Raw genomic sequence first — 16,444 nt, forward strand, 5'->3', positions numbered from 1 at the left:
TCCCATGACAATCAGAATATGATGGCCAAGGGCAAACAATTATGTGATGGCCCAGGACAAACGTTTATGTGATTCCACAGGTCTGAGTTATTTTGACCCGACAAAGCAAGTTTGACAACCCCTGGACTTAAGGATTGGTAAATAATTAGCAGAGGGATTTTATATTAAAACGTGACTGATGAACAACCGGAGACAAACACACAGACAGATGGATGCATAATTAAACAAACAGATGACTTTACTAACAGTTACCAACACAATCATTGAATTCGTTTTGAATCAGACTTTATTGTTATACACATGCAGCTATACATTTATGAAAAGACAGGTATTGGTTATGCAGAGCCACACACCACGTACTGCTGTTACCCTGGATACCAGGTCAATAGTGGTTGGAAGAGGAAGGCACAGAATCAGGATGGAAATGGCACATAAGAGGATAGAGGAGCATGTTGTTTCATAAAAGCGGTAAGAGGCTAAAGCGGTTCTGAGAGTTTACATGCGTGAGTTAGCCCAATGCTAAATGATTGGTTGCTTAAGTTGCATTGGATGAGTGTGCTTGTCAATCAAACCACACACACGGCGCACACGTTGGGATTAAAATGCATAACATGGATACATGGAGACAAAACAGTAACTGGTGCATTGTTAATGTTGCAAAAGTAACTTTCATATTGCATCGAGATGGGAAAATAGAAAACTGGGGCTGCTTAACAAATTGAATGGCAAACTCAAAGAAAAAAAACTGACATGGACAGTTTAAGAAATCAGTCCAAAGAACCCCAATACCCAATGCCACAAGCAGCCTTACCAACTCAAGGCACACAAATCTTTACATATGCATGGTGATACGCACACACTCACACACACACACCCACCCACGCAAACACACACACAGGAAAAGGTTGAAGTAAGGCTAGAGTTAACCCTGCAGCGACATCACAGAAGCTGATGCTGGCATCACAATGGAGACTCCAAATGTCAGATCTACAAGCCCGCTTATTGTGCCATTTACAGTTAGCATACACATAGCACTGGTATATATGCTAGTTGTAGGTTTTTAGTGACCTATTGTTTGAATCTTTGTGTTTAGCTTTAAGAATGACCTCATGAACTTTATAGCTCTTATCGATTTGAACCTTAAGGAGTATGTACAAGGTGCTGAGCCTACTTCCCAATACGTTGATACCAGTATATATAATTTTCCTTATCCCTACACAATATGCAAGAATACAGTTTAGTAAATGACTACACAGGATTCTAGTAAAGATACAGTATGATACAAAGACATACATGAATACATCACATCATTCAAAATAAAAACAAAACAATTCTTAACACGGCATATACAACAAGGAGTGCATTACAAAAGATTTCAGATTGGTTCTGTATGGACAACTGGTATGCTCGCTGAATTCTGGTCAACGACTTTTAGACTTTTTTTTTTTTCAATGGGTGAATTGGTCAACATATTTAAAGGCAAATGCAAAACACCCAAAGTCATTTTGGGTTTATTTCTGTTTCTGGATTTAATGTGAAGCAGAGTTAAAATAAGTGTGCTTAACCACCACCATGGAAAGTGGCGACATATCTCTGGGTTCCACATGACTAGAAAACAACAAACCTCCAAGACGGCTGAACATCTGACAGTCAGGATGGCAGCTAAAGCGAGAAAAGGGCCTATTGATATTTTACACCGGAGAGGTACAACACAGGAATAACTAATTCCTTCCAGGTGTCAGTTCGAAAGATACAGGAAAAAAAGAAAGGAAAAAAAAAAGATGTCATCCTTCAGACATCAGTGTCGTTGATAATACAAAAATAACCCAACACAAAGATCCTATAAAAAAGATAACCCGTGTAGTTATTGAGAGGGCGATTAATACGAGCGGTCTGGTAAATGGTTAAAAAGCGAGACTGTGCTGTGTGTGATGTACGGAGGGGAGGGCCGTGTCAGGCCTCAGTGGTGCTCGTCCTCCAAGTGGAAGCTGTTCCTGGGAGACGAGAGGAGCGGCTGGCTGGAGCAGTTCGTGCTCTGGCTCTTCAGGCTCTCCGTGGACTCGGACGAACCTGGGGGGGGGGGAGGAAGGCGGGGGAGGAAGGCGGGGGGGGGGGGGGGGGGGGGTCCATGGGTGAGTAACAGTGGTAAAGCAGCGTGTGCGTGAACGCGTTATAGATACGAACGTAGGTGACCCACTGAACTGAACACCGACACAAAAATCAAAAGCATAGTGAGAGCGAGAACCCAGTGCAACCATGGCACACAAGCCACATAATGGGAAAGGGTGAGAACTTTGTTTAGGAAACCAAAAGAAAAATAAATAGAGTTTATTTTTCCCGCTGAATGAATAAATCATAGTATCCGAAAAAACGAAAAGAATAAACTATAGGATCGGTACACCAGCCAACCAGGAGAGAGAGAGAGAGAGAGAGAAAAAAGAAGCAGAGAACAGGAAAGGCCTACATACCACAGCTACTCCTCCATACCGATGGAGCAGGCATCAGGACCTATGGCTGCCCGAGGTCAGGGTGAGAGACCCACAGGGAAAGATAGATAGAGCGAGAAGAAGGAGAAGATGGCAAGGAATAGAGGCACAGGGTTAGAAAAGCACACAGGTTGGATTCAAAAGCCCAGTAGGGGGGAAATCTCGTATAGAAGAGAGATTGGATCAGGATGGCAAGGAATAGAAGCACAGGGTTAGAATAATCACACAGGTTAGATTCAAAAGCCCAGTTGGGGGGAAATCTCGTATAGAAGAGAGATTGGATCAATTTAAAACTCCCACATTGAGTCGCCGGCCCATGAAGACAAAGGTATTAAAGCAACATCAGACACTGTCGGAAGGAAACAGCGTAGAGATGGGCGCGGACGTTGTTACGGGACTAACTTGCAGGTGTTAGGCCAAACCATTGGAGGTTGTCTGCTGCTGGAAGCTGACAATAGGATGTGAATTTTGCAGCAAATGTCTGCACAGTAGAGTACACCGTGACTTTTGCATGCGTTGTTAGAGAGTAACCTGGGAGCAGAGACATGGTACACAAGAGACATCATCCATACAGGTGTTAACTACACAGGGAAACAGTGGAAGAGACTTTGGGGGAAAATATTAAGACAGTTATCCAGTAGAGACACGTTTTCAATATGCATTTTTTTTTCAATGAATGGGAAACCCTGTAGATCGCGGACAGATAAAATAATTGTTACGAATAATGAACCGCCCAAGTAAAGTTTATTTGTGGGGAAAAACTGCATAAATTGGGGGCTGGAAAGAACCGCTTGTTAAAGTAGGGCATCTTGGTAAAATAGATAGATATTGAAATATCGTATCTGGATTACTTTTTCAAATGTTTCCCGGAAGTCAGGGGGCATATGACGCTAGTGACACACAACCAAATGCAACAGGTCGTTACCATGAATCATACTAAGGATTTCTCTAGGTTTGAAACTTGTTGGAACCAATTTTATGTTAATGTTAATGTTACACAGTTCTCGTCGTTTTTAGATATTTTCACATTGTAATGTTACTCATTATACCATAAGGTACAATAGAAATTGTAAAACAGCAGGCTGTTTGAATCCTTCCGCATTTAGCCAGCAGAGGGCACTGCTGCCAACTAGGTTTTCCCATTTCTTCAATCTTCATTTCTCCCCTTAGGAGTTCCTATCTTTTAATAAGGGTGAATCTGAGCTTGGCTTTCGCCTGTCTCTCCTCGCTCTATGACGACCTTCTGCAGAGCTGACGTTACCTGGCAGGGAGAGGTCTCCGGGCGGGTCGCTCTCCGTCTTGGTCAGGCTACTGTGTTCGCTGATGCAGTCCTGGAGGATCTCCTCTCGGGAGTGAGGCCGCTCCTCCTCCTCTTCCTCCTCTTCCTCCTCCTCTGCAGTCCCCAGCAGGGAAAGGAGAGGGTAAGGGAGGGGGGGGGGGTCACCATTAGTGTCAGTTTGAGACATACAGTAGGAGGAGACGTGGGACAGCTGCCGAAGGGAATCATTTAGACTGCTCGAGCGCATGGAGAGGCAGGCTGGGCAATATGGAGCTTCTGGGTTGGATAAATGATAGTCTTACGGGACAGATTCCAACATGGTTAGAACATCTAAATAACTGATCAATACTAAGGCCACTCAGCAAAAATAATAATTTTAAGTACATGAGGATTTAGCGGACACCAGATTTTTATTATTTTATAGACTCTACCCTTCGTGTTTGTATTGAATGTCTCATTTTCTGTGCCAATTCAATGCATCAGTTTCCTCATTTCATAAATTCAAGACTAAAAATACGACGAATCCATAACCGTATTCCACACCGTAGCCACACACCACTTGGGACGACAGAAGAATATTCGAGGGTACGGGACAAGGGCCTACGTCGAGGGTAAATACACGGACCTAACGGGGGAAATCGATTCTCCGTGGGCAAACCAAATCCACAACTCACCGTCGTCCGGGGACAGCGACTCGGCCACATCCTCCACGCCCGTGGCCTGGAAACAAAATGACATCAGAAATGAGCACCGTTCCGACCGGGCGAGAGCGAAGCCGGCCAGAGGAAGGGTCGTAGGGTGGAGACTCGCCTCGGTGGGAGCGGGACTGCTGGACAGCAGCGGGTTGGGCTGGGCGTCGGACATCTCCGACAGCTTCTCCTCGTCCTCCTCTTGGATGGGAGAGGACGGGGACCTCAAGGTGCTGCTGGAGGGAGAGGAAAATGTTAACGACTCAGCGAACAACGATGGTTTCTGTGGAGGGTTCTTACTAAAAATGATCTTTCCCACTCAAGGGGGAATTCTACTAGAGAGTCCTCCTGCATCCTTTCTACTCTGTCCTGTAATCCACTGATATGTGGAAATTATCAATATATTTTGTATGAATCGTACATCATCAATTGTACAGCTTTTAAGCAACATTACAGCATATATAATTGATCCATTGTCATAAATTAATTCAGTTATACACTTTTATAGCATTTGTTTATGCTCTCATGGCAAAGATATGAAAAGAACTCGATAATTGTTGTGTGTTACCCAAGAGCTTATACTTATGAGAGAGATAATACAACTTAAAAAATGTATTCAGGATAGTGCCGTGGCTAGGGTGTGGTGTGGGTGTTTGGCTCCCAGCTGCAAGGACTAATTGGATCCCCAATGTCATCCATCTGTATGCACTAAAAGCCTCTGAGTCGCAACAGTAAAGTAGTCTAGCCAACGCCGTCTCAGACTCCAAGCCAAGAGCAGCTGAAGAAGGGAAGGACAGGGTCCCCGCTGTGACCCGGTGCGTGCATGGGATGGGTGGGTGGGGGGGGTTACATGTCTGGAAACCGGACGACTGCGGCGGCGGCTGCGGTGGATTACGTACCTGTCTGGGGACTTGCTGACTTTGCTCTTCTGCAGACTGCCGCTGTCGCTGAGATGCTCCGGGGAGCTGAGGGCTCGGCTTTCACCGCCGCCGGAGAAGTTGATGTCGTCGTAGAGCGGGGCGGACGGGTTGGCGGGCGAGATGGACCGCAGGCCGTTCAGCGCCTCCAGCAGGGAGATGGGCTCGAAGCCCGGGGGCACCGAGTCGGAGCTCTGCTAACACACACACACACACACACACACACACACACACACACACACACACACACACACACACACACACACACACACACACACACACACACACACACACACACACACACACACACACACACACACACATTTAATGACAGTATCAAGTTAAATATTTTGAGCATTAAGATAAATATTCCGATCATTTTAAATCTTCAAACCAATATGATTTCCTATTTAAATTCATTTAAATTCCTCCAACATCCGATCTTAATAGCGACTGAAATGGCTTGTGATGTAAATGTGGAGGCTATTTGAGAGATGCGTCCGGTGTGAACCAGAACTCGGTTCCACATACGGAGTGCTCGTCGTGGTCCATCGTCTGGGCCAGCACGGGGCTGAAGGAAACGGGCGACAGTGCTCCGGGTTTCTTCCGCACCGCTCGGATCTGCAGCAAGGCTCGGAACGCTGGGAGAACCCACACATCGGAAACATCGCTTCAGTTCACTCCAGTTAAAAGTTTCAACGCCCATAATGCTTTGTATTAAGTAATACCGGGACTTCCCCGTTAGTCAGAACTGGATGAATAACAGGGCTACAGTTCACTGAGCCACTGAACGTAAGTATCTGCAATTACACAGAAACCAACATCAAGGGACCGGTGTTTTAGTAAACAAGCTTTCAGAATGCTTGAGCGCCTCTTGCTGTCCGCCACACTCACGCAGTCGGCATATTGGACAGTTGTTGGCCTGGTAACGGAGCGTGTCGGCGCAGGAGTTGCACAGACACAGGTGCCTGCAGGGCAGGATGAGTGTGTCGCGCAGATCCGAGAGACACACCACGCACTCGTTGCTGTTGTCGCTGTTCTCGTCGTCTGACGGCTGAGGGGCAGGGGGGGGGAACGAAGGAGACGGTGATGTGCCGACAACCAAAGCACCAAACAAACACATGACTGAACCGTTACTTTAGATCGTTGGACGATATGGAATAGACTGCAAACCTTTGTTTCCTGGTTATTCTTGTTCTCAATGCCGTAGATCTCCTGGAGCAGGTAGCTCACACGGTCGACCTGTCATGTGCGATGATTAAATCAGTGTGTTATCGTTGGCATTGAGTATGACAATGAATGCAATCGTAAGTATACATTTGTACCCCAATACAGCTTTAACCGGCCGTGGTTAAAAATAACATCGCAGTATATTTCATGTTCAGACAACATCAACGGTATCAAAGTACTTTCAGCTGACAAGAACCAACTTCCAATCATAGATTATAAGGCGCAAAGGAGTGCTTCTTAATTAGCAGTTAGCTCCCGTGAGCGTTGACACACATTTATAATAATGGTAATACTAGGGTTTTTCAAAAGCGACAAGCAGGATTGGCCGCATTCGATTTCTGGCCTAATTTAGGCTTTGTTTCATTTGTATTCACTTGTCTGACATATATTCGTAAAAATTAATGACATGATTAGACTAAATGCAAACATAACTAATTAACCAAGCTGATTAAACAAACCCACAATTTGCTTCTGTTTCAGGGGCTTGACAGAGAAGCTGCCATCAACATGCTGAAAGATAAATGGATTTGAGGTCAGGGAACATTGAAATGTTGTTCAATTGATAGTTACAAGGAATTCATTTTTTCTGAATTTATAAATAGTGTACACTTACTCTTTCAAACGCAGCAAGGAGTACATGGGCATGGCCCAAGCAATCTTGAAAGAATAACATAGGAATAGATTCATGTTTCCATAAAGCAAAAGAACCTCAATATTATAGTATAAGATTTGTATACTAATACTTGACATGAAAGCCTGTTATTTAAATGCATTACTTGTACTATTCTCACTTCTTACCATCCCCTTCATCCACCACTGCCTGGATGACCATTGGAAATACACCCCGGTCTAGGTCAAAGTTCAGCTGTGGAAAATTCACAAAAAACATTTCAAGATTAAATAGGGTATAACATTGTTGGGAAAAAAATATAAATGTTGCTTTCGGTTACGTGAAAAGATAAGGCAGTTGGACAGGAACTATGTGTGCATATATATAGTCAAGATATTCATGTGTATTTGCGGATCTAGAGCATCTATTGCAACCAGGTTTGGTACATTAGGCAAACAATTACATCTTCTTCTTTCCAATCGCTGAAGTCTATTTTGAAAGACGGCATGGAGAACTGCTGGCTCACGCCTCGTTTGTAGTGTACAGTTTCGGACACCAGTAGCGGACTCTTTGGGTTGTACCTGCAGGTAAAATCAAACAAATGAATAAGATTACCTCATAATAACTCAATAGTTAGCTTTGTTTTTCTGTCACCTATCATTCAAAGTTTTTGTTTCATTACAAAAAACGATCTCTGCAAGAACCTTTTCAAGTTTCTAGAAAATATCTAAATGTTCACACGATATACCACGCAAATAAAAAGGAACTCGAAAATGAAACTATACTGTGTACAGGAAATTTTTGTAGGCGAATAAAAGTAGTTGCTTTTTAAGCAAAACTCTTACGCGGCCATCCCGTTGGAGAACTCCTCAAAGGCCTGGCAGTACAGCGTGACGGCGACACGGGCATCAGCGTCGAAGGTGAACTCCACGCCATAAAGCACCTTGGGCTTTGCCTCCTCCTCCGTGGGCGAATCCGCATCGTCTTTGTACCTGTAAGCAGTGTCCGACATGATGGATATCGTACCACGTGAGGAGGACGAGCCGTTGAATAACCCGGGTTGATGTTTGTTGAAAAGAAAATTACATTTTACTTAGGTAAAAAGGTTGTTGTATCTTTACCTGACTAAACGCAGAGAATCCTTCCTGATGTTGACCAGACTGCGTAGAGTTTTCACCGGCTCATGAGGAGCTGGGGTAACGTACGGAAACTGAGGAGAAGAAAATCAATGCTTTTAATGTATATAAAACAGGATAGACAAGCCTGATTGAACAAGATTGATTGAATGATTAACTTAATTAATCCCTCGAGAGGGAACAGGACGTACAGATTGACTCCACAGACACGGCTCTCATAAAAGGCAAGGAGAGCCACAGGGGGCAACAGCACAGACATTTCATGTTATAACAAATACAAAATAAATAGGCAGGGAAAAGCCTGACGAAAACATGCTTCAGGACATCAGTAGCCCTAACCAAAACAACAAGAGAACCACATTCAAGGGAGTCTACATCTTTAAAATGAATAAATAACCACTTGCATAACCAGATTGGTATATGATTTGATAGGGGCAAACAGCTAGTTTGCCGCATCACTCGGAAAGTTTCCCTTTCTGAGTATAGAAAGTATAGAAATGACTCATAGAATAGGGAGAACCACAGGGTGATTTTAAAGAGAAGCCCAATTTCAAAACGACGTCTCACCTGCACAGGCCTGTTTCCAAGGAAATTGAGGTCCATGTTCTCTCCAAAAAGGTAGCCTTCTGGATGTGGTGTGTCGAATTTCTCCCCTCCCATGAAGAAATGGCTGGCAAAATAATTCCCTGGAGGCAATAGTGAAACAAATACAATTTAAATGTGCCATGCATATCATGCATCAAATAAACCAAATGGCTATATAAATATGACAACATAATATGATTAAAGCAAAATTTGAATTCCTATTTAAAGACCCAAAATGTGAGAGGAGAAACATCCACTTTCTGCTTTTTTCTTAATTGATGCTGAACAAGAAATACCGATACAGTGTAGTTGTCTCTTATTGAGAACGTTGTTCACTACGCCAATCATTAGTCTCTAATAGACAAGACATCGTTACTTTGTTGAAAGTCCTTGCTATTAATTGAAGGACTTATAATCTGCATAGGCAGTGACATTGGTCATATCTCCGAATTTGAGGATTCGCGCAGTCAGGATTGTACCCGTATATCATATTTCTATACTATACCATACAGCATCTTTGTCACACACTGCGATGCTTCCATGGTGTCTCCATAGAAGATAATGAAAACCCCATGGGATTACTTCATCAACAATAACAAACATCCTAACCGAATGGATACCCAGGACACGAACACAAATAAACAACTTGCATGAACTGATTCTCTCCCCTTGTACTGTTATTTTGGAGTCCATGGGCTCATTTCCGTCACAGATCACAAACAAAAATGTCAGCGTTAACGCAACATGATAGGTATGCCAGGACAGCTTTCTTTTAAGAAACACGGTCGGTTCATTACCTACCTGATTTAGGTGGAAATCGGTATGCCGAATTGGCTTGGATATCTATATCCTCAACTCCGGCGATTCTACGACTCAGGATGGACCCCATCTTCTTCGCTAACTACAATTAGCTAGCTTCGCAGCTAACGCCAGTAACGCTTTAGCTCAGTGATCACCGTTAAGTTTGCCCCCCCCCGATTAACAATGTCGCTGGTACGCACGGATGCCACGTTAGCACAGAACCCTGTACAAACAATGTTAATGATAATCAAACATTTTAAGCGATCACTTTGACATCAGATGACGCTCAGGAGATCGCAGGACACGCAAGCTGGCTGTTGTTATGCCAAGGCTGAGCTAACGTAACAAGAAGTGGATCTGATTGGCTGTCCCGACGCAGACAGATTCCACATTCAGGGCGTGCGACGTTTTCGGCACACTGCCCTTCTGTGTGTAGTGGATACTTTTTTATGGTGATTGTTTGCCCATGCCAGAGAACTATTGCATTACAGTAAGCCTATATTCTTATGACATAACTTCTTGACGGTATTGCACTACGATAAGCCCATATTCTCATAACATACCTTATTAAAGTTATTGCACTACAATAATCCTATATTCTCATAACATGCCTTCTTGAAGGTATTGCACTACAAAAAGCCTTTGTTATTCTAACCTACCTAACTAAATGTATTGCACTACAATAAGCCTATATTCTCATAACATACTTTCTTGAAGGTATATTGCACTACTATAAACCTATATTATCATAACATACCTGCTTGATGGTATTGCACTACAATAAGCCCGTATTATCATAACACTCCTAATTTAAGATATTGCACTACAATAAGCCTATATTCTCTTGAATGTATTGCAATACAATAAGCCTATTCTCATACCTTCTTGAAACAATTTTTTTGGGCAGTTTGCCACAAACAAATGTTGGTGGCACACACACACACCACACACACACACACACACACACACACACACACACACACACACACACACACACACACACACACACACACACACACACACACACACACACACACACACACACACACACACACACACACACAAACAAATGCAACCACAATATTGTTTGTACCACTATCAGCACCAGGTGTAATTTTTTTCCTCATCATCAATCGTTAGCTACCTGGCATACAGTTGAATTTACAGAATGATATGGAGTTCCTGTCCATTATTTTAAGATTGAAAAAATGTAGGCTACATATATTTTTATTGTGTTATTATTTATTAATTACAGATTAAATTGAATAGAATACATTAACATGCACATATTTTCGAAATATACAGATATTCGATGATCTTCATATCAAATTATATATCGTCCATATATCTTTTGGTAAAATGATATTTGGAGCGTGTAAGACCGTGATGTGGAGCCCATGATTAAGGATGTGTATTTCACAGTTAGTCCGATGTTATAAACTAGGCTATATATAGTAAAGTACAGCGTAGTCTTCAGTGCTCCTAATGAGATTTTCTCTTTGCGGGCGGAGGTAAAGGTGAAGAGTTTTTGATTTTTTTTATTATCCAAACGCACCCATAACAGATATGTGCTGATCAACATAGAATAATACATAACATCATAGGACACGGTGGTGCGCTCTTCTGCTGGGTAAATCCGCTGAGTAGATCAGGATGACGTCAGGTGTAAAGCCCCTCTCCACGGATGTTTACTCCAGAAAGATCTAGCTTCTAGCTAACGCCAGGCTACAGCCCCCTAACTTTCGGGTAGACCGCGGTTTTTGCCACCCTTTGCAGGAGGTGAATCTTCAATCTGTAAGTTGTCATTCTGATAAAAAAAATATACAATGGCATGTGCGTTTGACCCAGTGAGATATTTATATGTCTGTAGACAAACGTAGTCTGCTAGGTAGGTACTGTCATGCCTGACGACCGTCTTCACAAGCTAGCTCGATGTTGGTTGCCATTGATAAGCAAACATCCTTTTCTAAATATTATAAATATGAATTACTTAAACTTCAACCGTTATTTCTATACTTGAATGACACACAACGTTCGCCTTTCGCGTGGTTCATTTACTGGTGGGATGGCTCAGTGAAGGACACTGATTTAGACTCAACACGAAGGCATGTGTTGGCGATTTCACCATCACACATATAACGTGGGGACAAGCAGCTGTTAGCCTTATCTATCGATCTATCCCTCCATCTCCATCTACCTCTATCCATCTCTCTACCCCTCTAGCTAACCTTATATCCATGTATCCATGAATCCATCCATCCATATGTTTATCTATCCATCTCTCTGTGTCTCTTATGTAGCTATATCTTGCTCTCTTAAACGTTTGCTACTGTATAACTGCGGCCAACCACAGAGACAGATTAACCACTTAAGACGCTACAGATAGACACCATTGCGTAACGCATTTGCGTACTGGCGCTGAACTGTGGCAGTGAGCTATCGAGGGTCAACGTTATAGTTAGTTATCCTGCTGGTTAATCAATGCACAAAAGCACCTCAATAGTCAAATATAAATTGTTTATAGTTTCTATATTCGGTGTCTAGTCTGCCTAGTCTGGTGTTTCTTTTTTTAGAACAAATGTTACCTTTGACATTTGCAATATAATTATATATTGGGGCGTTTCTGTTGTGCAATTTTGGTAAATTATTTAAGTTAGAATGAAACTATCCTGGTTGGGTTGGAAATGTGCATTCAACGTAACCAAATACAAACTGTACAACCCTATACTCTGTAGTAGCCTCCCCCACATATTTTATAAACCCTTGCCTTAGTTTATATGAAGGAACAAGGAAGCGATACTTATAATTGTAGTGGGTGTGTTCTATATTCTGGTAGTTTTTCTATGACACACTATTCTCACATATTTCACAGTCAATCTTTGTTCTGCCCAGGGTGAGTGTGTCCCAGGACAGTTGTGCGTCGGCTTTCATCTCCAGTCCTTGCTCCATTCAGCGATCCGACATGTCCAGTGACCCCCCACCTCCCTACCCCGGAGGCCCAAGCGCCCCAATCATTGAAGAGAAGAATGGGATACCTGTTGTTACTGGTAATTTGGTTATTTTACCATCTAACATGTGTGGTGTTATAACATAAAACAGTGCTGATGGACTTTGACCCCCTTTAAACCACACGATGTCTATAATCTAGTTTCACTTCGACGTTGGATTGAATAGTCCTTTATTCCGCGTGCCTACATGTTCATCACTACTTCCTTGTACGTGTCTTCCATCTCTGAAGCAGCTCCGATGGCGGCGGCTCCACAGCAGGGAGCAAACCTGCCCCCGGACTATGGGCCTCCCCCCTATGAGGCCTCGCAGCCTGGCTACATGCACCCTCTCGGCCCCGGTGAAGGCCCCATGCCCATGCCCATGCCCATGCCCCCGCCAGGTACCCCCTGCCTTCTCTGCCTGCCTCTGTGTGTGTTTTGACCAGGCAATGCGGGAGAATATGATATGAAGTGGCTGTTTTGTTCTTCCCATGCAGGAGTCTTCTACCCACCCGGTCACTTTCCTCAGCCCATGCCAGGCCAGTTTGGCCCGGGTCCAAGTCACATGGCCGGTCACACGGCCACCGTTCTGTCGCCCCCTGGTGCGGCTACCACCGTCACCGTCCTGCAGGGGGAGATGTTCCAGACGTCCCCGGTGCAGACGGTGTGTCCACACTGCCAGCAGGCCATCATCACCCGCATCACCCACGATGTCGGCCTAATGAACACCCTCTTCTGCCTGTTCTGCTTCTTTGTGGGGTAAGTGATCCGACCCTTTGGTTAAAGTCATGATGGGAAATGAGCTTGCATGAGTGTTGAAGGATCCAGGCTAATTGTGCGTAAAAAAGACGATTCGCGGGACAAAAGATGCAAGGCCCCATCCGCACGAGCTACAAATATAAGATAAAAAAGACTTTGGTTCTATGCCATCTACGCCAAAATAGAAGTGCTTCGCTGGAAGCAAAGGAGATCAGTCGTGATACCTCAATGCTAAATATAACTGTGTGTTCTGTCAGTATATATTATACTAAGTAAGTATACCAAATATACAACATTTCTCACCAGCAAATATGCCCCTGAAATTGTTCAATATTTAGGCTAACACTCAATAAAAAACGCGTTCTTGTGTCTGAGATTATTGTATCCTACCTTATCTTCTAAGGTAGCTTCACTAAACACTAGATCTTTCCTGTTTTAGTTTCCAAAGTTCTAATCGTAACAGAATTGTTACTTGACAAATACATAGATGCACATTCATAATGCAAGAAGCCCTTTGGGTTTAAGCCACGCAACTAAAGAGCATAAACAAACTAAAGGCCTAAGAAACATAACAAGAATCTATAAGCACACCACACCAAGTGCTCTAATGGACATTGTGGTGTTGGCTATTGGGGAGTCTCACAAATCAGACTTTACATTATATCTAAAAAGTCTCCCCCCAGAGGTTTTGCTTTAACATAGATGGAACGATGGGTCCGAGATATGGTTAAGGGGGCCCTTGCGCAGTCGGCCATTAAGATTGGGCTCAGGATGGACCTTGGTTAAGATTCAATTATAAATGGTGGATCTAATTTTTTTCGATTCGCTGTGTTGCTAGTCTACATACTTTATAAACAAGGAAATTAACTTTAGTAATTCAATCTAGATTGGCCTCATCCATTATACACAGGGTTTACCAATTAGTAAATAGGCTACTCAATTGGGGAATCATTTTTCCCTTTTTACATTAGCTATTCAATATATAACCTTTTAATGTTTAAGTGCTATTTTAACTGCAGCATATTCGATTTCAAATGTTTCCAGTTGAGTTCCATGTTTATTTGAAATGTAATGACAAGAAAAACAGCTGGTTGGATGGATGACCGTTAATCAATAACATCCATTTCGGATTCCAGTGTAAGGGATTAAGATGACATGGTCCACTGCTCCTAAAAAAACAAGCCCCAAAAACTATTTTTGTATGTATCCAAATGATATTTGCTGGTAAAACATCTGTGTTCAAGCGACTTCAGTGAGTCGTCTTCTCTCTTGTGTCAATGATAAATGTTTCCTACCCCTAGGTGTGATCTTGGCTGCTGCCTGATTCCCTGTCTGATCGATGATCTCAAGGACGTGACACACACATGTCCTTACTGCAAGGGCTACATCTACACATACAAGCGTGTCTGCTAACCACCAACAGCTGCATGCTGCAGACATACCAATATGCACCGAAAAAACGCACGGCTCCTATTGGTCGGTACGGGCTTATTTCTCCGGCCTATCGCTGTGTCCTGTACTTCCTTTAACCCCCCCTAACTGTAGTTTGGTTATTAGTTGGCCTTGTCTTTATTGTGTGATGTGTACATATATATGTATATGTAAAAAAAAAAAAAATTATATATATACATATATATATATATATATACACACATGCATATGCACACATGAATATAGACACCACACACACACACACACACACACACACACACACACACACACACACACACACACACACACACACACACAGTCTCATTACTAGACTTTCCATGTATAGACATGACGTTTCCACTGTACACATCTTAAACTGGGTAACCAAACCTATGAGGCATAACATCCACCAGGAAAAAAAAACAAAACGTTACAGAAGTGTGTTGTACAGAATTGTCCATGGTTAGGAGAAGACTCGCAATATGCATTTATGAAGAAATATGTAAGGATAGAAGCCTCAGCTGGAGGGAAGCTGTGAAAATTGTCACTTTATTTAGTTCAAAGTATCTGTGAATCTCGCCAAGAAGGCACGTTTTTATTGAATTCACCAACGCAGGGTCAGTAATGCGTTGTATTTATTTTAGACATGTTTATCATTTGAACATGTCATTTTGAAGAGTTGGTGTCTGTATATTTTTGTTCTAATTCACCTAGTCTTTCCTGTGCAATAAAACATGTATAGTTTTTTGAATGTCAGTGAACTAAAACTAAAACATTTATATCCGTCTTGGTAATACGATTTACGCGGTGGTTGATTTCATGGCATGGATATGTGACTTGCATTGCTTTTCAATATTGAATGTCAGTTGAGATAACTCTTCAGATAACGCTGTTTACACTTATAACCCCCTTCATTTTCAAATTGGTGTTATTTCTAATGTCATTTTATAAAGTGTTAAGGCTCTCAGTGAAAATCGACATGTCGCACATTTTTAAAATGTTTGCCAACACATACCTTTTTTTAATTGACAAAAATCTTCTCGGTTGATGAAGGAAATCAGTGATGTGCTATGCCTTTTATAGACGGCTTTGAATGCAGTAGTAACAAAAAATAACATCTGATATTAACTAGCGTTTGGCTGAGAATTGTTTCCATTGTTCAGAAGTGGATGAAAAATAACCATGTACATACAGCTAACAGACATTTCGTCCGATCATACGGTTTCATTACATTGTATTACAGGAGACAAGTCTGCCTGCGGAGCATTCTGTCATGCTAACACTGTTCAAGATATGCACCTATCCAATGTTCAATCGTTCTCATTAGGATGTTGCTTCAGAAACATTAACAGCTTAACTAGATAAGTCTACAACGATTAAATGAGAAATTATATAAACCTGTCCCTGAATATGGGGAGGGTGGGGGACAGTGCTATTATGGGTCTGTAAGCCTACAGGAGTAACATGAATCAATTGCATTGTTGCACGTTTTAACTGCCATACTAACACATTAACGACGTGTAGGCTTTGATAA

At 42.6% G+C, this 16,444-nt stretch overlaps 2 protein-coding genes across 11 annotated transcripts; one reads left to right on the forward strand and one right to left on the reverse strand.

Moving 5' to 3' along the window:
• Nucleotides 1–268: 268 nt before the first annotated feature.
• On the reverse strand, nucleotides 269–10,097 carry mgrn1b (mahogunin, ring finger 1b). 8 transcript variants are annotated; one of them, XM_060037845.1, is made up of 17 exons: nucleotides 9,734–10,097; nucleotides 8,915–9,033; nucleotides 8,333–8,421; nucleotides 8,057–8,203; nucleotides 7,675–7,792; nucleotides 7,400–7,466; nucleotides 7,215–7,258; nucleotides 7,064–7,111; nucleotides 6,545–6,613; nucleotides 6,266–6,425; nucleotides 5,903–6,012; nucleotides 5,354–5,565; nucleotides 4,576–4,687; nucleotides 4,440–4,485; nucleotides 3,748–3,879; nucleotides 2,889–3,017; nucleotides 269–2,070 (listed from the first exon to the last, which is right to left on the reverse strand). In XM_060037845.1, the coding sequence occupies exons 1-17, from the start codon at nucleotides 9,819–9,821 to the stop codon at nucleotides 1,961–1,963; spliced, it is 1,800 nt and encodes a 599-aa protein (XP_059893828.1). In that variant the 5' UTR covers nucleotides 9,822–10,097; the 3' UTR covers nucleotides 269–1,960. The 8 variants fall into 8 exon arrangements, with proteins under 8 accessions (XP_059893828.1, XP_059893812.1, XP_059893822.1 ...); XM_060037829.1 differs by having other exon boundaries at nucleotides 4,576–4,690; XM_060037839.1 differs by having other exon boundaries at nucleotides 5,354–5,568.
• Nucleotides 10,098–11,256: 1,159 nt separating this feature from the next.
• On the forward strand, nucleotides 11,257–15,363 carry cdip1 (cell death-inducing p53 target 1). 3 transcript variants are annotated; one of them, XM_060037913.1, is made up of 5 exons: nucleotides 11,257–11,527; nucleotides 12,626–12,780; nucleotides 12,975–13,121; nucleotides 13,218–13,479; nucleotides 14,781–15,363. In XM_060037913.1, the coding sequence occupies exons 2-5, from the start codon at nucleotides 12,696–12,698 to the stop codon at nucleotides 14,890–14,892; spliced, it is 606 nt and encodes a 201-aa protein (XP_059893896.1). In that variant the 5' UTR covers nucleotides 11,257–11,527; nucleotides 12,626–12,695; the 3' UTR covers nucleotides 14,893–15,363. The 3 variants fall into 3 exon arrangements, with proteins under 3 accessions (XP_059893896.1, XP_059893877.1, XP_059893888.1); XM_060037894.1 differs by having other exon boundaries at nucleotides 11,259–11,527; nucleotides 12,972–13,121; XM_060037905.1 differs by lacking the exon at nucleotides 11,257–11,527 and adding an exon at nucleotides 11,574–11,873 and having other exon boundaries at nucleotides 12,972–13,121.
• The last annotated feature ends 1,081 nt before the right edge of the window (nucleotides 15,364–16,444 follow it).

This window comes from Gadus macrocephalus, chromosome 2 (assembly GCF_031168955.1).
Source record: "Gadus macrocephalus chromosome 2, ASM3116895v1".
NCBI lineage: Eukaryota > Metazoa > Chordata > Actinopteri > Gadiformes > Gadidae > Gadus > Gadus macrocephalus.

What these genes read in the sequence shown, in the direction of transcription:
- mgrn1b (XM_060037821.1), bottom strand. Translation starts at nt 9,821, where the DNA reads ATGGGGTCCATCCTGAGTCGTAGAATCGCCGGAGTTGAGGATATAGAT. An exon ending in GATTCTCTGCGTTTAGTCAG is followed by an intron (nt 8,204 to 8,332) that starts GTAAAGATACAA and finishes CACTGCTTACAG; the next exon opens with GTACAAAGACGATGCGGATT. An exon ending in GCAGTCCCGCTCCCACCGAG is followed by an intron (nt 4,486 to 4,575) that starts GCGAGTCTCCAC and finishes TTTTGTTTCCAG; the next exon opens with GCCACGGGCGTGGAGGATGT.
- cdip1 (XM_060037894.1), top strand. Translation starts at nt 12,696, where the DNA reads ATGTCCAGTGACCCCCCACCTCCCTACCCCGGAGGCCCAAGCGCCCCA. An exon ending in TGGGATACCTGTTGTTACTG is followed by an intron (nt 12,781 to 12,971) that starts GTAATTTGGTTA and finishes CCATCTCTGAAG; the next exon opens with CAGCTCCGATGGCGGCGGCT. An exon ending in CTGTTCTGCTTCTTTGTGGG is followed by an intron (nt 13,480 to 14,780) that starts GTAAGTGATCCG and finishes TCCTACCCCTAG; the next exon opens with GTGTGATCTTGGCTGCTGCC.